Source organism: Phoca vitulina, unplaced genomic scaffold (genome assembly GCF_004348235.1).
Source record: "Phoca vitulina isolate PV1807 unplaced genomic scaffold, GSC_HSeal_1.0 scaffold4, whole genome shotgun sequence".
NCBI lineage: Eukaryota > Metazoa > Chordata > Mammalia > Carnivora > Phocidae > Phoca > Phoca vitulina.
This window is the reverse complement of record NW_022589707.1, coordinates 26,473,555-26,495,057: the sequence shown is the minus strand read 5'-3', so window position 1 is coordinate 26,495,057 and position 21,503 is coordinate 26,473,555. Positions and strand designations below refer to the sequence as shown.

The window sequence follows — 21,503 nt, the reverse complement described above, 5'->3', positions numbered from 1 at the left end:
GTGCTGTAACACTGGGTTGCTCAAAATAGCTGTGATGAGGAACCATGTTTTTTTAAACTCTGAATCTGTCATGGGCCAATATTTAAAAAAAAAACAATAAAAATGAATTATTAAAAGAAAAAAGACAAAGACAAGGCCAATTAAAAAAATTATTAACTGCATCAGCCATAAAATTACTGCTGATAAGTCCTCATAGCTTTTTCTCAGTTTCTTTATATGTCTCACCACAGACTAATAACCAGTAGTAGTTCACAAATTGCGACATTTTTGAGTAGCACTGCAATCACAGGAATGCAGACAACTATTGTGAAGTCTCCGAAGCAGAAGTAATTAACTTGGGTGGATTTGGGAGTGTTTTATGGAGGAAACAGCATTCAGACTAACTCCTATACAATGAATAAGGTTTCATTAGGCAAAGAGGGCACTGCAGGAAGAATAGCATGAACGAAGGGAAAAGCCAGTGAAAAGGGAAAAGTCAGTAAACATTTGTTATCCACACCATTAACATTTTCAGTTTGACTCTTCTAAAATAAAGCCAAGGTGCATGATCTGCAGTGATTTCTGACTTTCCTATTACAGGTTTAAATTGAGGAAGTGTGTTACTGAGTCTGCTAGCTGTTAAGGATCTGTTTCTCTATCCTAACCCTGATTGTTACTTATTACACGATATCATCTCTTGAAGTAGAGGAGGAAATTTCACACTGGGGTCTAGTTTGTGTAGGCTGGGTTTGGCTCCAGGTTGTGGACTGGGACTACGTTGACTCCATGTATCTTTCATCCTCTTTAGATCACGGGATCCCTTAAGCAAAGGCTAGAGCAGTAGAGGGCATGCCCACCTGTAGGATCACATTTTACGCCTCCGCTTGTGCCACAGCAGCCATGTGTCCAAACTCAAGTCAAAGAGAGGGAAGCCCGTTCTGGTGACTGCAAGCTTATGGCGAGGCTGTGAATGTTTAATCCTGCTACCGGACAGTGAACAATTGGGATCATCACTTCAGTCTAGCACACATGCCGAAGTGGGATTGTTGAATTTTGTGGGCTGAAGTATACTTTTCTGAAGATCTCTCAGGTATCAGAGTCTATTCTGAGAAGATATTCTACACAGTATCACAGACTACTGATATTTCAAAGGCTCTTTTGAAAAATTATAAAGGAAAATTAACCTTGCAGTATCCCTTACTTGATTTTTAGAGGATCCTTTTCTCATTCTACTCATTCTTCTGTTAGCTTTTAGACTCAGCCCTCTTCCAATTCACTCCACCTAAGTCATGTGATCTCCATGCGAAGAAATGGAGGACTCATTTTTTTGGAAAATGGCAAGTTGCCAAAGGTTTCTAAGATGAGTTATAGATTTTGACCTAAAAATAGGTTTCACAAATATTCAAATGTCGCTGCGTGTTAGACTGTGCCAGTGGTAGAATAGAAAATTAACCCAAGAGAAATTAAAGGTAAAGAGAGGCAAGACAGATTTTGATGGCTTAATATCCATATTGCTTTTAAGATGTCACAGGCAAAAACAATAGAGATGTTATTTGTTCGTACCTTCTCATGGACCAGATGGAAGTCAAGCCAGAGCATAGGATCATCCTGTGGCCCACTGTTGCCCACTCTGGTGGAGCACAGTTAGGGACTTTAGAGGCCGCAGAACAGACTTTGATGGCTCCAGACAGAGGTTTGAATCCCAGTTTGATACTCCCCTAGACATTTGGACAAGTTTCTTAGCTTTCTTAGCTTCAGGGAGCTTATCTATAAAACATGGATAATACTTCCTTATTGGGTTATTGTGTCATTAAATAAAGCAATGCATGTAAACACTTAGCATAGTTAGCAAGTGCTTAATCAGTGTTAATTATTAATGCTGCGAATGTTCCCTGATCGGTTTTGTTTAGTTAACTAGACTTTGGCATCAATAAGTAAATGTTTGGAGAAGCTGAATTGCAGCAGTTATCAGCTTTAGAATCCTGGGTTCATTTCTTCACCCTGGCGCTTACAAGCTGGGTGAACTTGGCAAAGTTACCTAACACTCCAAACCTTGGGATCTTGATCAGAAAATGGGTTACAACTATCTGTCTCACAGGGCTGCAAGGATAATTGAGATAAACATTTTAAAGCACAAAGTATGGTGCCTGCACGTAGACAATAAATAGATGTATCATGATCATTATCAAGAAATCCAACCTAGAAGGAAGAAAATTCTGCATAGAACTTCAAACCCTTTAACAGGCACCTGAATATATCATCAAGAATTTTGTGACAACATGCTTTCAGGATATTATTGCTACTGGTGCTTTGTTGCACACAAGAAATACTTAAAGTTCAATAATTGGGATGTATTAAATTACTGCATTTAATTGGTTTCTTTTTTTAATTTTCCAATTGTTTTGATCTTAATTTTTTATGATAAAAGTAAACATTTTTAAGTAATCATTTCCAGTACTTGTTTGAGTAGGTACCATGTGCTAGTCACTATGGGAAGGATTCAAAGCTATATTAACTAGGTTCTCTAGAGGGGGCACTTGATTTAACATTACTAGGTATTCTGGCCCAATAGAATGGGTATGTTTTCCTAAACAGAATCTTCCTCAAAGATTTTGTGGTAAATTGCAAAAATGGCCACAATTCTTTGCAACACCTCCCTTTAAGAAATGGAATCTTTTTCCCTACCCTTTGACTCTGGGCTGCCAATAGAGTGTGGTAGAAGTGATGTGTGTGTGGACCTCAAGAGGCCTTGTTCACTTCTAACTACTTTCTCAGAACCTTGCTGCTACCATGGAACTAGCCTAGCCCCACTGGCCGGTGGATGAGAGACCACATGGAACAGATGAAATATCTCAGCTGAGGCTCCCCTAGACCAGCTGTCCCGAGTTGACTTGAAAAGTGACTGCAGATGTAGTGAGCCTAGTTCAGACTAGAAAAACCATCCAGCTGAACCCAGCCCAAGGTGCCAAACTGAAAAGCCATGAACAGAGTATCATGATCATAAACTACTTTTAAGCCAGTCTATTTAAGAGTAGTTTGTTAGGCAGTCAATCATAAATTACACCCCCTCTGTTGCTAGAATGTAAGTCTTCTCAGCCTCCCACACTGAAAGCTGGGGGGAGGAGAGGGCCTTACAGAAGGTTTTTTCTCACTTGAATTACCTTCATAGCCCTCTGTCCATGTGAAAAAATAAAGAATCAGGACACTGTAGCTTCCCTGACATCACTGGTCACTTGAGAATGGGTCCTGTTTCTAATCTAGTCAAATCTAATTTTGATTTATTTACTTGTTCTATCAAGATTAAGGAAACTTAAGTTTATCTGTACCTGACATTTGATCCTAGTTGTAAAACGGTGGTGATATATGCATGTGTTTTTCCCCCGAACTCTAGACAAATTTAAAATGATGTCTGTGTACCTTTTGTAGTGCAGAAATCTTTGGACTGTAGTCTAAATATAGAACAAAAAACATAAATACAAACCACTTCTGTAATAGATCAGACATCAAAAACTGGATCAAAAATTAGTTAAGGCTCTTATGTTTACACAGCACACCATGTAAACATAATTCTTTTTTTTTTCCAGATTAAGGGATGGTGTGAAAAGACTAGACAGTAAGTAAATAAGCATAAAGCCTCTGGAATTAGGGTTTCTTGCATCTCTTCCTGCCTTTCCCAGTTTCCAAGACCCCTGTGCTATTAGACTTTGTTTTTGTTCTAAATGCCCCTGAACGCCAATCCTGGGCAAAAGTAGAAAATGAGAAGACTGTCTTTTTGTACTTGTTATCCTCCCCATCCCTCTCCTTTTCTATGCCTTCTCTTCATTGGGCTTGACTCTCTAGGTTCCCTTGGATCCTCTTGCTCCCCTGGGCAGCCTCTTCAATGGTTCTCTCAGCCAGTGCCACAAGCCTTTCCCTTCATTCTCTGCTCTGTGAAAACACACCTGTACTGCTCTCTTCCTGCATGTGTTCTGATTAGATAAGCAGTTAATGGCAATAAGTAACACAAGTATATAGTCACCCTCCCCACGCCCTCACTCATCTGTTATAACTTACAAGTTACTCCTAAGGAAATAATATTATAGCCCTTAGCCCTGGCAAAAATGATGGCAACACTCAAGTTTTAGGATATTCAGAGTCTTAATAAGAGCCTCTCAAGATACAGCCATGTGTGGGAAATACTCTTTAGAGTCAGCTGTTGAGGTAGTGACACAGGACCAAATTAGGATTGCTTGTTATGATCTAAATTATTTTAAGGGACTACTGCAGATGCCTTTTGGAATCACGTTTTTAAAATCCCTTTTATAGCTAATAATTGGGAGGCTTTGAGGGCTGTGTATAAAAGCACATGCCACTGCAGAGTCCTTCCATGGAGCCAGAGCTCAGCCAGTCCTAATTAAGAAATCATTTCAGCAGCAATCATAACTTGTTAATTGTGACATTTTTATAGCCTGGATTGTCTTTCTCAAAGTAGCAGATTGAGGATAATGCCTTTTTTTTGAGAGTCTGCAGAGGAGGTATTCTATTGGTGAACATTTCAAGCAACTTCCTTTAAGCAACAGTATAAAAATAATTTGATAGTAGTCAGTTTGAAAAATGTTTATAAGGAACTAGGATAAACTGAACACACAATACATTTTTAATCATTTGTTTACCTAAAATAAGTGATTTTTTAAAAAATCTAAGTTATTTTTTCCCTAATAATACTTTGAGGAGGATACATTAGGCTTTGAATAGGTAAGCAGTACAGGAAAAGTAGTTAGGAACTGCTGACTATAAATACTGTCTAATTGGAATCAAGTAATTTGCATTCTGACATCACAAAGAAGTGCTATAATTTTTTTATTTTACTTAATTCCATCATCAGATAGATTTATGTAATAAAGTTTATACAAATCTTTTTTCCATTTTTAATGTGTTTATTAAGGAGGACTATGGCATATTATAAAAATAGTGAAATTTTTCTCTTAGATTTCTGAAAATTTCTTGCTAATCAAACTTGACATTTTGCATTCTAATTTATGATTGTGTTCTAAAACACAAGCAGTATGTATGTGTATATATATATTACCAAAAGTATGTATATATGCTGAGATCAATGGAAAGTAAGACTTAGAGACTAAAAATCATATTCTACCCTATCTTCTGGAAGACTGTTCCCTGCACCTGACTGAGTGAACAGCTAACAAATTGAGAGGAATAAGAATATTTATAAGGAAGGAGCAAAGTTCTGTTCCCTATGCCCATTTGGGTGAAGAGACATTTAAACATTTGAAATGGAAAAAAAATAAAGACGAGTGGTAGATAAGCACACCCTATATCCCTGCCCTTTGTAATATGTCTCTCATCACAAATCACTTAGTCTTTGGATTTAAAATTAAAACAGAAAAGAGGTTGTGGAAGACAGCTTATTTTTTTTTTTAAGATTTGTTTATTTGAGAGAGAGCAGGGGGAGGGGCAGAAGGAGCAGGGGGAGTGGCAGGGGGAGAGAGAGAACCTCAAGCAGACTCCACACTGAGCACAGAGCTCAATGTGGGGTTCAATCTCACGACCCTGAGATCATGACCTGAGCCAAAACCAAGAGTCAGATGCTTAACTGACTCAACTGAGCCACCCAGGCGCCCCGAGGCATCTTCTAAGATGCCCACCATTGATTCACAACTCCTAGAATTCATACCCTTGTGTATTTCCCTCCCCTTGAGTGTCAGTTGGACCTGGTCAACTGCTGCCAAAGAGTTTAACATGGCAGAAATGATGGTATGTCCCTTCTAAGATTAAAGGCCACAGCTTCTGTCTTGGGTGCTCTCATTCTCTCTGGGATCACTTGCCCTGAGAAAAACCAGCTGCCATATCGTGAGGCGCCCTTATGGGAGTGCTTAAAAGTGGGTCTTGGCCCCAGTTGGGCCTTGTGATATGACTGCATCCCTAGCTGACTCCTGATTGCAATGTGGCAAGAGGCCCTGAGCCATTTCACCTCGTTAGGCCACTCCCAGCTGGCCTGACCCACAGAAACTGAGATCATAAATGTTTATTTCAGCCCCTAAGTTTTGGGGGTAATTTGTAACCAATACAGACATTTTCCATTATAAATCTAGAAATTTAGTGATTTGAAAAAAATGAAAAGTATTATTTCAATTTTTGCCTCATTATATTACCCCTGGCCACTATATGGTATCTTCTATATAATGTATGGATATATAACATAGCACATAATTTTCAGTACTAACGTTAAGTCTACATATTTTGAATAAGGATCTTCCAACTTTGAGATTTACTTTGTTCATCTGTATTTCATTGTTTTATTTATTTTATTTTTTCCAGGAGGTGATATAAATATATTTTGGATTCATTGTTTCTCTTAAAACATTTTTTCTCTTGATATAACATTGAAAGAGACCTATTTTGCCTCAGGACCCTGGAGATTTTGCTTGACTCACACCCCATTTTTCTGTGGGCCCTCTTGCATGTGTGAATAATCACCTCAGGGCCTTCGGTGTTAGTGCAGCTGGTGTGCAGACATTCAGGTTCCTTATAATCAGTCTCATATTTGTCCAGGAAGGAGGAGCTCTTGGCTAGTGAGGAATTGGCAGTCGTTCAGATCAGAACCTATTGTTCCAGAGAAGTTACAGATGAGGAATATTACTTATTTAAATTATTATTTATCTTCAAGCTCTCATTTTGGACAAGAAAAATGCTGACTTTGGAGTAAAGAGCTCAGGATTTGGAGTTATAATTGCTAAGATTCAAATCTCAGTTCTGCCACTTGCTAGCTGGGCAGTCTTGGACAAATTACTCAATCTGTCCCAGTCATAGTTCCCTTATTTGTGAAATAGGGAAGATCACACTTTGCCGTAGGTTGTCTGGAGAATTGAATGGGATGGTGTACCTATTGTGCCTGGCAGTGATAACATCTTAACAAATGGTGGTTGAGGTACTTTTACCTCCATCTCCACCATCGCAATCACCAGTGCTCATTAAGAAAAAGCATAATTAGAAATGTTTCAAGGTATCCTACCAGAACTAAAATTCATTCTTGTTTCCTAGAAAAAAGCAGCAGGATCTACTTCTGATCTTTGTCAAAAATTTACCAAATTTATTGAAGTCATATAGATGTCTTAGGAAATCTGCTGTCACCTGATTACTTCTCAGACTGAAGTAGACAGATTGCCTTGGTGACATTCCGTGTGTCGCTTACCTGATACTGGTACTGCCTTAAGAAATGTAGGGACAGATTGAGTGGGAGTTCTCTACTTAATTTGTTAAAGTTCCAGGAAGAGTGACCCAGTACCTCCAGAATAGAATTTATTATAAACTATTGAGGTTGAACGATCACTTGTTTCCTTTTCTTTCCTAACACAGTAATCTATGTGATGGTTTACTACTGTGTGTGAACAAAAAGAATGTTGGTCCTTTTGGCTCACAGTGAATTTTATGATACGGATTCATGTAGGGCTCTGGCTTTGTACTTATGGCACTAAAAAACTGAAGGAATATGGAAATGAATCCTAGAATCTACAATGAAGAGTTTTATTCCCATTTGCTTCTGTATAAGTGGTATCTTATAACCAAAGACCCTTAATTGATTATTCTCTTCTTGAGCTATAATCCTTGGTCTCAAGTTAAATATTCTATTTCTTTCTATTTTTAAAAAACTAAGTAGTTAACCCAGGATCTTTCCATGTTCATGGCCTACATTTAGGCACTAATGGTTAAGAATGGGCATTCTGCAATGCAGACGACCTGGTGCAAGTTAAAAATTCTGTGCTCCAGTTGCTTCATCGGGATGAAAATGCAGATGATAATTAATAGTATCTCATAGACTTACATAGGGGTGTTGTGAGGATAAAATGAGATGATCCATCTTAGAACCATGCCGGCAATAACCAGCCCTACCAGACCTTTTTTTTTTTTTTTTTCCTTTTTGAAATGCAATGGGAGTTCCTGGGGTAAAAGTACTATGTGAACTCATGGGATAAAAGTAGTATGTTAAAGTTCATTAGATAATTAAGACAAGCATTAAATAAATAAAACTTTCTGGCATTTCTGTCAAGCTGTGGCAACCATCAGGATTCAAATATGAACAAGAAACTTGTAGTCTAATGGGGTAAACTGAGGTTCAACCGTCATAGCATAATAAAAAAGGACTAAATAATAGACTGATGGGGATTTAGCACTTGATTGAGAATAGTCCAAGAAGGGCATTGCATAGTAACTGATGTTTGAGTTGGGTCTGTACAAAGTAGGATTTTGCCAGATGGAGGAGAAGGGGAATGAGATCCAACAAAGGGGAGAAGCTCCCCTGGGAAGCAGAGCTTTGTGAGGAAGGGAGTGGAAGGAACAAGAGTGGTGTGGATTGAAAATGACCTCCTCTGTATGTTAAGACTTGTGGAATTCATTGAACTCAGTAAAAGCATCTAACAAGGGGAATGTTGTGATCATCTTTAGGTTTTATTAAAGTAATTTTGAGAGTGGCAAGAGGATGCCATCAAAGGGAGCGATCATCAAGGAGAGTGATCCTAGGTTGACATGACAGAAGTGTGAACATTGAGCAGTGGAGTGGAGGTGAGGGGAATAAACCATGGAGTTTTTAGAGGAGAGACCAGCCAGACTTGGAGCATAGTAAGCATGGCTAGGCAGGGACAAGGAGGACTCTGGGCCCCAGTTTGTGCGACCAGGTGGGTGGTGACGACTTTTTCTTCATTCTTCCTCCTATGTATTTCAAACTTAAATGAGAGATGGAAAGTTTTTGTTCTTATAAGCAAAAAAAAAGATATAGCAGTTTTGCTAGAAATGATTAATAGTAGCTCTTAATCATAATAAATTATTTCTTTGTATTCTCATCTAAGAAATTTGCCAAGCTACATAAAAGTTGAAGGATGCCTCTGTTTTTATATTTAAGTCTGGTTTTCTGTGTAACCTAACCTTTTTCTGGGGGGTGGGAGTGGGTACTGCAAATCTTGGTAGAGATTGGGAAGCAGGCAATGAACAAAAAATCTAAAACAATTTAAATTTTTGTGTCACCGATGAATCAAATATGTTGATTCAGGTAGGGGGAACTTCCCAGATCACATCAAGTTTCTAAAAGAGCCATGTGTTGAGAGGAACTGTTTTTTGTTTTTTTTTTTGGAAATGTCATTCCTTTGTTCAGAATATTTATTTGTATAAACGAGGTCTAAAATGCTTCTTTAAGAGTGTAATATGAATATATGTATGTCTGCATGTGTGATAAGTAGGTAAATAACATGCACATGTACAGAGAGAATGAGAAGATATGTATATTTCCTATAATCTACCTTGGTCTGCTTCATTCCAAAATAATTAAAGAAGTCTTAGTAACACTTGTTTGTTTAGTAACCACATATGATTCTTTGCTCCAGAGGGAAATTTGGTTATGAAAACAGCATGAATCAGATGATCTCACCCTGAATACTGCATAATATCTTCCAGACTCAAATTATCTCCAAATCAACTCAGACCATGTTGAAATACCAGATGTTTCCTACCCTTCTTTCCTTTTTCTTTAAAGTATCTGACATGCAGTACCTTTTCCTGGATCAGCAGGGTCACTTGAAATGTTGCCAACCTATCTGGTTACCTGAAATTATGAATATGGAGAAATTGATTCCATTCCCATTTCTTACCCTAGAATAAGCAGGGGACAAGGGGTGTTTTGGGGCATAGATCATGGTAATGTAAGTTCAGTATCTGGAACCTATAGTTAAGGATACTTTAAAAATTTTATTTGTCTAGGACTAGTATTTCAGGAAATATACTATAGAGTCATTTTTATTTTTTCAAAGGACTTTGATAGGTATTCCTAAAGCCTGGCTGTAGTTTTTCCAAATATAGTCAATCCAAAGGATCTGTTTTTTGGACACTGAAGAAGAAAAATTAATCTGTCATATCCTTGTATTGATGCTGGCCAGAATGTGTTACTAAAATTATATGAAGTAAGTAGAGAGCTTTGGGACCTGTGCACTTATGAAAAATATATGTTTTTAAGGCACCAAGTGTTGACTCTGCAGGGAATACCATATCACATTTGCTGCTAAAATAATTACGTGCATCAGAACTGTGTCTTATCCCTCAGAACTTAAATTTTTTGTTTCCTTTATAAACTACTCTTCCAAACTGAACTCCAAATGATTCTAACGTATATGAGCCAATAATCTATTAGCTCAAATGACTATTGTCTATTTAGTGTTTAAATGTTGAGCAGAAGACCATGCCGAATAACAAACTCAGATCAAGTTAATCAAAACCTGATTTGCAGTCATAATTTTAGAATTAAAAGGTTTGTTAGAACTGATCTAACTCAATTCCTTCCTTATCTACACGAAGAAGCTCAGAGAATAAAAATGAGTTCTGAAATCACTGGACTTGGCAGTGACACCTTGGGACCAGGTCACAGTTTTCCTGACTCCCTTCAGTGCTCTTTCTGCATTTTCAGTTCTCTGTTTAGCCATGTAGATCTTGATCATTTCCTTAATACCTGGTATAGCTAATTCTCACAACATATTATTACATATGAGCACATATATCTTGGTGTTTGTATTAGTCCAGGGATCTGGACTTCACTTAGCTTCACTTGCCTTAGCTGAGGAGCCAATACTTTCTGGGTTCCCCCTCCCCTTCACCACTCCTTCCCACGTTCCCCTGCACACACCCTGGGTATCATTAAATAACCCCTTCCCCGTTCTTACCCCTGCCTAAGAATTCTCAAGCCCAGACACCTGGGCAGAATCTAACCTATACGATCTGGCTATCTAAGAGTCCCAGCCAGAGCTCTTGAGGACACAAGATGCTAACCAGAGGTGCAGCCTGTGCTGAGGATGAAGGGGACAGAAGAGGTATAGGGAGAAGAATCTGGGGTCCTGTGCTTCCGGGAATCCTGACCACAAAAGTGAAGGAGGGAGAGACATTGGCTGAGGGCAATGGAGTTCCAGACCCTTGAACTAAGACTAGGAAGAGTTGGGGAATCCCACTCCTGTGACCTCTGCCCGAAAAGGCCTGGGAATAGGCCCCAAGAAACTGTGCCTGGGGCAGCTCTGGCTCTGAAACTCATTTTATTATTGAGTTGAATGAGCACACTTTCCTTCATCTGAAATATGTTTGACTTGTGAAGATGCCTAAATGCCTAAGTTGTGGTGGAAACAGAAACAGAAGAAGTTTGCCTTACACCAGTAGAGATATGTCCACTCTGGTGCAATTTTATTATATAAATTGGATTAACAGGATTAGAGAACACATTGCACTCTAGATGTGGACCTGGGCAAGCACTAGCATGAGAAGTACGTATCTTTGTTATTAGTGGCATTGTGCCTTTCTATCCTAACAGAGGTTGATAACGAGGGTAAGAATATGGAAGAAGTTCTCACCCAAGAAGAGGCATAGGTTAGAGATCTTCATTGCTGAGTTTCAAGGAAGTTCAAGTTTTATAGCTATACACTTATTAAAATATTTTCTTTTAATGAATATAAAATAATTTCTTTTAATGAAATTCCTCTAGGAAAACAAGTTTATTCCCAGTCTGAAACTCTCTAATCACTTTAGCTACAAACAATGGTTTTGAAAGCTAGGTGTCTTTTCGTTTGTATGTTTATTTTTAATTAGAACTGCTTTCATTGAATTATGGCAGGAGAGTGTATCATATTGCCATGATCTCATTCCACTCTCTTTCATTTACTCGTTCCCTCTCTCTGATATTTTGAGAGTCCCCTCACTCCTTGTGTCTGAGCATTTGGGGAAAATGAAAGTGCGTGTGTTTGGAAAGGTGGAAGGGACACTTTCTTCAGGTAGTCATAAACTGTACTGAAGGAACCTAGATGGAGATTTCGTTGGCCTTCTAGGCACGCCAGTGGGGCAGGCAGGGAGGATGGAAGAACACTGGAGCAGTGCTTTCCGAGCTTTCTGGGGCAGGCTGCAGAGCTGTTTGCCTCAAATGACTGCTTTTTTTCGGAGTCAGGTTCCTGGTCTCCCCAGAGGGGGCTCTGTGGCGTGGCTACCAGAGCTTGAGGGGTGCTCTTGCTCCCCCATTCCCCATCCACCCCCTCCATTGCCTGCATGGCTTTTCTCGAGTGCTTCTTCCTTCCCAGTCTCATCCTCAGAAGATTATTTCTTCCTTGAGAAAAGGAAGAGAAAAGGAGAAAGACAAAAAAGCTCCCTCAGCCTCTTGCAAGCCTGATCCGATCACCTTTCAAATGCCCTAAGGTGTCCCATCTCTAACAATGTCCTCTTCTGCCACAAACCTTGACATCAGGTGTCCCCTCTGCCTTAAATGTACTTTTTTCCTCTCTCTGCTGAGTCAGGTGCTGCTCATCCTTTCAGCTCAGTTCAAGCATCATTTGTTCAAAAGAGCCTCCCCAGCCTTCCTGACAGATTTGTATCTTCCCATTCTACACCTGTCAGTCATTACATTTAGAGGCTTGTAGTCCTTTCCCTTGAAGCAGAAATGGGCCCGGGAATCTTGGGAAGACTGAAGGGATTGCACCCGATGCTCTGTGGAGGTCAGCCCCACAGCACAGTGGTAGGTTAGCAAGCTCTTGACTGGCTGTGCGATCAGGAGCAGAACGGCCCTCCTTTTGATTTTAGTTTCCTGGCCTCTTACACCAGGGGGATGCTTAGGCCTGTCCAGCAAGAAGAATATGTGGGCCACTTTAGAAGACGCGTTCAGGAAATATCACCAGTTTTAATAATTCTAGTAGGTAAACTGATCACTATTTTAAGAAGATAAAAAGCAGGTAGGAAGGAAAAAAATTGCCCCTTTCCGATGCTGACTTTATAAATTGGCAATGAGGGGTTCCTGGGTGGCTCAGTCGTAAGCGTCCGCCTTTGGCTCAGGTCATGATCCCAGGGTCCTGGGATCGAGCCCCGCATCGGACTCCCTGCTCCGCGGGAAGCCTGCTTCTCCCTCTCCCACTCCTCCTGCTTGTATTTCCTCTCTCGTCTCTCTGTCAAATAAATAAATCTTTTAAAAAAAAATAATAAATTGGCAATGAACTGCACTGGGCCTTAGTGTAAAACCTCTGCTGACTAATTGGGGTTCTAGTTATATTAGCTAAGCTTCCAGGTTCCATTCAGAATTAGAGAATGAGATGCTATTTTTCCAGTATGCTTGCAGTATTTTATTAAGGCCAGTGTTGCTCAGTCCAGGTGATTCAGATTTGAAGGCAGGTAAGAATTTGTGGACATTTAATTTAATGTGTGTGTGCATATCTCTGTCATGAGATAAAATGTATTTCTTACTGTGAATTATATACAAGAGAGTTTAGAAGCAGCTGATTTAAGCTAAACTATGTGATTAAGCCTTAATGTCATCTTAATTTTCATTTGGGATCAGAGTTTGGTAGGAATGCATGAAACCACCTATGAAGGAAATCCATATACCAGGTAAATTCAGGATTGTTAACTCTCCTGTAATGGAAAGCTAGAAAGAGCTTAAAAAAGAATATCCTTTTTTAGATTTGCCATTCATTTTAGTCTGGATATCGTAATGGAGAAAACTCTTTAATTACATTCCTTACAAAAGACCAGAAAGCTCAGGGGCGCCTGGGTGGCTTAGTCAGTTAAGTGTCTGCCTTCAGCTCAGGTCATGATCCTGGGGTCCTGGGATCGAGCCCCACATCAGGCGCCCTGCCCAGCGGGGAGCCTGCTTCTCCCTCTGCCTCCCTCACCACCCCCCTCATGTTCTCTCTCTCTCAAATAAATAAATAAAATCTTAAAAAAAAAAAAAAAAACCTCAAATAACCAGTTTCTCTCTCTTTTGCTTAACCCACTTTATTTCTGTACTGTGAGCTGTGATCATCAGTGACAAGGAAACAATTTGACTCCTTAAAAAAAAGCAAAAAAGCAAGAAAGCAAGCAAGCAAAAAAAGTGTCACCTAGTATTAAAGTATACAACTTCAAAATCTTTTTAAAATTGGTAATGGGGACATGGCAAAAGTGATGAAGTTTAGTTAATACTGGACAGATTTTTATCACCTTTAGAGAGTATGCTTGAGATGGTCTGACTTAAAAATAATGTGGGTTCCCCTCAGCAGCTGGGTAGACCTTAGTTATGGTACGAGGATGTGGTCATTTTCTTCAGAAAAAAAAGGAAGGGCTTCATCTACACTTGAGGGCATGGTCAGACTGATCTTTCAAGGAAGAAGTAACAGTGTGGTTTAGATTGCATAGCAAAAACACAACTTGGTAAAGTTACAAAAGGGTGCCCTGGTAGAAAATCTATTATTTGTCCAGCTTGAACTCTTACTCCAGGCACTAGGTGGTAACAAATTTGTTAGCAATCACTGATGTGATATTTAAAATACAGAGTAGCCTGGTCACTGGTGATTTGCCCATGTGCTGATATAAGGTGGGCTGATCTTTTTTATTCTAATATCAATAGTTGGATAAAAGAGCTTACATTGCCTTCTTGTGTCCTTCCCTCATCTGCACCACCCCCTTTTCTGTTTACTAAGTCATGTCTCAGCAAGTTCCCGAGGATTATTGTTTAATATGATTAAAAACAATAGTTTGCTATAATAAGGGCAATAGTACATCCCCTCTCTGCCCACCCTAGGCATAAAAGCACAGGCTTCAGCGTCAGGAAGACCTGAACCCAGATCACTTCTCTACCATTTATTTATACTTTGAGCTTAAACAAGTTCTGTAACCTCTCTGAATTTCAGTTGTCATCTCTAAAATAGAGAATAATAAACGGGGCGCCTGGGTGGCTCAGTCGTTAAGCGTCTGCCTTCGGCTCAGGTCATGATCCCAGGGTCCTGGGATCGAGTCCCACATCGGGCTCCCTGCTCGGCGGGAAGCCTGCTTCTCCTTCTCCCACTCCCCCTGCTTGTGTTCCTGCTCTCACTGTGTCTCTCTCTGTCAAATAAATAAATAAAATCTTTAAAAAAAAATAAAATAAAATAAAATAAAATAGAGAATAATATTGCCTACTTTATAAGCATTTTGTGAGATTTTATAAGATTTCAATAAGTGCTTACTTCTGTCCCTGGCATTCAATATATGCTTGTTGTTGCTATTATTATTATACTTATAATAAATAATATTTTGAATATAATAAATATGATATAAATAATAAAATGGATCATCAATTAATAAAATAAATGAATAGTAAATAATAAAATGAAATAATACTATTTTAATCATAATCCTAAAATCTTTTTCATATTCCTTGTTTGCTGTAAAATATGTTAATAGGGGGCAGACTTGCTTCCCAAGCTCTGGCTCTCTGCTCCCTGTTCCTATTGTATATAGGGCGTATAGTGGCCAAAGAGAAAAATTTATGACTTTTTGCAACTTGAGGTATTTATAGTCTTCTACACAGTTGTATTCTGGTCCTTTTCATGAAAAAAGCAATAAGAATTAAAGGTATGTTGTGTAGGTACTTCCAGTCCCCATATCTATATCTGTCACCATTAACCAAACAACGTGATACTCGTAAAAGAGTTGTTTGAAATTATATCAACAGGAGTGGTAAGTGGAATTAGAAGTGGAATTTATTGAATTTTTAAGATTTTTTGAAACTGTTATAATACAAATTGTTTTCTCCTTAACAGATGGGCTTAGGTCATGAGCAAGGATTTGGAGCCCCCTGTTTAAAATGCAAAGAAAAATGTGAAGGATTCGAACTACACTTTTGGAGGTAATGTTTTAAAAAACTACAACCACATGAATAATTTCTGCTCTTTGACAGTGCTTCCTCAGGCAGTGGAGATTTCTTGCAAATTCTCTAGCATGGTTGCTAAGTTGTAGATCTGTCATATTCTTTTCTAAGAAATAAATAAAAAATAAATCTATACTGCCTTCCTATCATTAAGTGTGACTGAGCTAACTGGACCATAGTAACTATATTTGGAATTGTTTATTTGCTGTCCTTCATATTTCCTGAGTCTAGAATACTGAATATGTCTCTTTTCTGAGCAGCAAATAAGTTTATGGTAATCTGTCACTATTTATTATAATTATTATTCTTTTCTTAAAAATTGGTAACTTTGCACATCTTATCTGTATATTTGCAATAAATAATAAATATGGCTAATTAAGCATTCATGTGCTAGTTGTCAGGACATAGACTTGAACCTAAGGGCTCTTCAAAATTTTCAGCTATAAATTTACCACTGAGAAACTTTGAAACACTTAAATTAAAAAAATAATAATTCATCTCCATTGTCTTGGCTTGAATCAAGTGCACATACATGACAGACAACTGTTAATAGATCAAAAATGTGAATTTTGAAAACAAACAAAATGTGAATTTTGTGTAGATCTGATTTACATATTTTAAAGTGATAATATATCCTATACATCTAAAAATCGCTATTTTAAACCTGTTCTTATAAGAATATATGTTGTTCATCAATGGCTGTCAAGGACTGTAATGGTAGTTTATAAATCTGTTCAAAGTTAGAATCGGCATGTTATTGTTAGAAGAAAAAAGTTAGTCATCAACTATACATCATTAGGACGAGGAAAAATAGTCAGTCATCAACTATACATCATTAGGACGAGGAGAAAAAGTTAGTCATCAACTATACATTATTAGGACGGCAGATGCCTTGTTAGAATAAACCTCACTTGAGAACCTCTGTTCTCACAGTGAGAACCTCACTTCTGTACTGCATATTTCCATAGAAAACTCTCTAGAATAAAAAATTTCATCTGTTCTTGGGGCTGTGTACAGTGTAAGTTAAAGGAGAATGTAAACAAATAAAATTTGAGATATTAGCCTCTTTTAAAGGTTTATTTAGCAAGTTTTAGGAAACAAAGACAGTTGTTTTAAATAGTGAGGGCAACAGAAACCTCTGCTCGCCAAGAAATGACGGTACAGTTCTTTATTTGTAGGGAGCTAAAATTTTCCAGGGAGGTTTTTAATTATAAGACTTTCATGGCTCTTCCCTGTGCCCCCTTTTCAAGGGACATAGCAGTTAGGCAGCATGTCTGTCATGGTTTTGAAAGGTAAAGTCACTAGACACAAAATAGATTTCATGGATTAGACTATTTCAGCTCGGACGGCGCACACCACTTAATTGTGCTCTCAGTGGGCTGTGTAGAGAGTTGCACTGCCCTCTGCTGGGCATGGTTCTTACTGTGCAATCAAAATAATCTTTTTAGGTTGGCTATAGTTGCCAAAAACTGCTAATGACATTTTTAAAGCTTATTCCTAAGTGATAGCATCTTTTCTCTAAAGCAGAAGGTTAGTTTAGAGTAATTCTTATTTGTGCTATATTATTTTTCCTTTGCAGATCACTATAATCTGAGACTTTCAGATAAAAATGTCAGAGAAGAGCTGACTTCTGTGGCCTGAAAATCACTTTTTTGTTTTCATTTTTCCATTTACTTACCTTGGTATACTCTGAGAATTTGTTAGGAGTCATAAAAGACTAGGGTTTTGCCACAGCCTCCAGCCTCGCTTGGATTTATACAGATCGTCCAGAAGGTTACTTAGTAGTTCTGTCTTCTTCCTGGCATGAATTCGGACACATTTCTCTCTCAGAATTCTTGATAATTCCCTGACTTTTTCACCATAACTAGAAGGCGAGAGGGCAGGTGTCTTCGACTTCCAGATGAGCCATTTTTAGTATAGTCATTGAAGTAAAATATGCTAGGCCGGTTGTCCTCAGTATAATGAAGATTCCAGGTCTGGTCTAGGGCCATAGAGCTGCTGTGATTAAAATGGGACATAGAGTCCCAGGATCCTGTCCGCTGAGCTTCCTCTTCCATCTTCATGGTAACCCTTGACTTCTAGGACCCGTAGGGCTTCGTGGGGCACATTGTGAACATCAGAGCTAAGTTAATTATTCCCCACTTTTCAGCGATCTGACTTCCATGCAGCCATAGAATGGTCTTGAAAATGGATACTATTGTGTACTTCCCAATAGCTTAAGAACCTTCATTGCTTTCCCACTTGGCTTGATCCTTTAGGCAAAATGTTTGGCCTCAAACCTCAACATCTACTCCTGCTTGCTTGTCTAGTCTCCTCTCCCACTTCCCCTCCAAGCACCCTGTGCCTCAACTGCTGAGGTACATACTGTTCCCTGAAATACTTGTAGTGTTGGTTTTTTTTTTTTTTTTTTTTGTATGTTTCCTTTAGCTGGAAAGACCCTACATCTTACCATCATGAAACAAAAAGTCCTTCCTATTCTTGAAGTCTCAGTTCAAGCATTACCTCTGAGAACTCTTCCTTACTCCCTGTCTTAGCTCAGGCTCCCATAGCAAAATCCCATAGACTGGATGGCTGAAACAACAGAGACATATTGTCTTCTAGTTTTGGAGGCTGGAAATGCAAGAAGTTCAGTATCAGAGCATGGTTGGGTTCTGGTGAGAAACCTCTTCCTGCTCTGCAGATGGCCACCTTCTCTCTGTGTCCTCACATGTTCTCAGTGCCTGTATATGGAGAGAGAGATCTCTCTCTTCCTCTTCTTATAAAGCCATCAATCCTATCATATTAGGGCCTTACTCTTATGACCTCATTTAACTTTACCTCCCCAAAGCTCTGTCTACACATACAGTCACACTAGGGGTTAGGGCTTCAACATACGAATTGGTGGGGAGGCACAATTCAGTCCTTGGCACCCTCTTCCCTGCTTCTACACACCCCCAAGGAAAGTAAGGGGTCATTTTTGGCCTGAGCACCTTGTACACTTGTAGGAAGCCAGGAAATAAATCCTCAGACCTCACTATTCTTCACTTGGATTTCCTGCTGGCACCTTCCATTGCTAGGGACAAGGTAGCCCAAAGCTGCAGTCCTTACAGGTCAGCCTCCTAGAGCATGGCTCAGGGTACTGTGCAGAAGGGTGCAGAATGGATCTGGAGAGTGAATGAAAGAGATCCAGCAGGCATGATTGCCTGTTCAAGGTGTGTTACAACAGCTGGGAAAAAACTAAAAATGAATTCTTAGACTTATGGAAGTTTAGAGTGGAACTTGGAACTTAGCTAGTCAGACCTCATTTTTCAGATCAAAGACCTAAAACCCAAAGGAAGTTAAAATGACTTGTTTGAGCCTATTAGATATTAATAAGAAATATAATTTATGAAATTTCCTGTGGCGCACACTAATAAGCACTTATAATGATTTTCTGTTGCTGCATAACAAAATTACTACAAATTTAGCAGGTTAAAACAACACTTAGTAATGGATTCCATTTATGCTTTAGGCCAGAAATCAAGGCAGGCTTAGCTGGATTCTCTGCTTAGGATTTCAAAAGGCTGAAATCAGGTTTTGGCCAGGTTGGGCTCTAATCTGAAAACTGGGGTTAGAATTTGCTTCTAGACTCATTTGTGATGTTGGTAGAATTCCTTTCCTTCATTTCCTGTGGTTGTAGGTTGTCCCTGTTTCTTTGCCAGCTGTCAGTCAGGGACTGTTCCCAGCTTCTAGAAGCCACCCACATTCCTTGGCATAGGGCCACCCCTGCCTTCAGAGTCACTGACAGTGCTTAGAATCCTTTCTATGCCTTAAATCTCTCCGGCTTCCTCTTCTGCGCCCAGCCAGAGAAAATTTGTTTTTAAAGGGCTCGTGTGATTAGATTTGGCACACCTGGATAATCTCCCTTTGTCATATGTAGTAACATAATCATGAGGGTGACACCAGAGGGTGCAGGTCAAAGGGGCCGTCTTAGAATTCTGCTTACCACAACACTTCATGTCCCTGATTGTAACTAATCTTCATAATACCCTTTGAGGTAAGTGGTAGTATTCCATTTTATATATGAAAAATCAAAGGTTTAGGGAAATTAAATGACTTACCAGAGGCATGGCTTATAGATGGCAGAGCTCAAATTTGGACCCAAAGCTTGCCAAAACCTTCCTCATCACCACCTTTTACATGCAGAACAGAAATTAGAACCCATGTTCACGTGCTCATGATCAGTGAACTTTGGGGGCTGCATCAGGCTGTCTTCTCTACAGTGTGGTGCTTTTGTGACATATACGTCTTTGTGGACAATGATGCTTTAACTGTGAGCTCTGTCTTTCTTCACTGCATCAATAATGACAAGACTCGAGAAAAATAAAAGGTTGAGGATGCCTGATACTTACTAAATAAGAGCTGTTGTCTTCTGGACACACTTCCAAGTAATATCTAGAGCTAACATATTTATGAGATATTAAGACACACACCCAAGATTTTGAGTTTATAGTCAGTCATTTCATTTTGAAAGTAATATCATTAGGATAATAGTTATTCATCATATAAGTAATAGAATTAGTCTTTTATCTTTGATAAATCCTTCTAATAAAGATAGTAGTATTTTGTAAGAAAAGTGTTACTTGAATATAGCATACATCTGTCCAGAGAATTTCTGATTGGTTTAGGGCTGGCTGAAAACTAAAAATTTCCCACCATAAATGGATTAATCCTTGTGTGGAATCCTGTAACAGAGGCCCACACTTAAGTCCATATAAGTATATCCCTGTTATAAAACGGCAGCTTCCAACCGTTTTAAAATATGGTTTGTAGCAGTGCCATGACCATACCTTTAAATCACTGTGAATACGGGCAGTATGTCAAAGCACTCCAGTTGCTACTACTTGCCTTGTAAAAATAATATTTTTTACGAAGAGTGATACAAAAATAATTTCCCTTTGGGCGGGGATGAAAGATAGTTTCTTGACTGCTTTCAGCATGAAACTGTAAATCTGTTTATTTTTTTGAGACAGTGCTTTTGCTAAATTTTGGTATACCCTCTCCTGGATTTAACTCAAGAAATCCAAAGTTGAAATGTAAAAATGTGAGTGTACAGTTTCGATTTGTTATGCACATTAACCTTGTGTATGTGCTAACACCCTAAACTTTTTTGTACAAAGAACTTTTTAATACAAATAACCCTACTCCCCCATAACTTAGAGCTTCCCAGCCTATCAGATTACATTTGCATCTTTTTTTAGAAGTCATAAAAAAGACCCTTTTAAATAAACTTAATTCTGAATTCACTTCTTTCTTCCCCAATTTTTATTAACATTAACAATTTTGTTAACTTTTATTAACATCCTATGGAGAATTTGAGAAGTGCTCTATAGGAAAGACAGGTTAGAAGATTTAGAGATTTGGCAACTGTGCTAAGTATGGTAACTGACTTATAACTCCCTTAAAAACTGCTATCAAATTGGTATAGCTCATATAAATGTAGTAAACAAGCTGTTTGCATCTTTCATCAAAAGTTACTGGTGAAGCATCTGAGGAAAGATATTAAACAAACCTGACAAACATAGCCCCAGCACATGGGTACTGTGCTCACCCATGCCATTTTTGTTTTGTTTTAGGTTGGCATAAAATCAATTTTTTTAAAGTTCTTCATTTTCTTAAGAATAGAATAGAATCTGGGTTATTTTAGGTTGAAATTAATTATGTAATAAATGTCCTACTCATTCTCATGCCTTTTCTTGGGTACCAAGATAATGATATCCTTTGCTCCCCTGATTCCTCAACAAAATTTTCCTTTCAATAAACTTATTGGCTATCTTCCTAATGACTTTAAAAGTTCTTAAAAGAGGGTGCCTAGGTGGCTTAGTCGGTTAAGTGTCAGACT

The 21,503-nt window shown here is 38.7% G+C and overlaps 1 protein-coding gene across 1 annotated transcript in view; it reads left to right on the top strand.

Moving 5' to 3' along the window:
- Positions 1-21,503, top strand: part of TES (testin LIM domain protein) — a 46,339-nt gene that overhangs the window by 8,842 nt on the left and 15,994 nt on the right. The window contains exon 2 of the mRNA XM_032401728.1: positions 15,537-15,622. Coding sequence (XP_032257619.1) covers positions 15,537-15,622 — 86 coding nt within the window. The remainder of the gene's footprint in view (positions 1-15,536; positions 15,623-21,503) is intronic.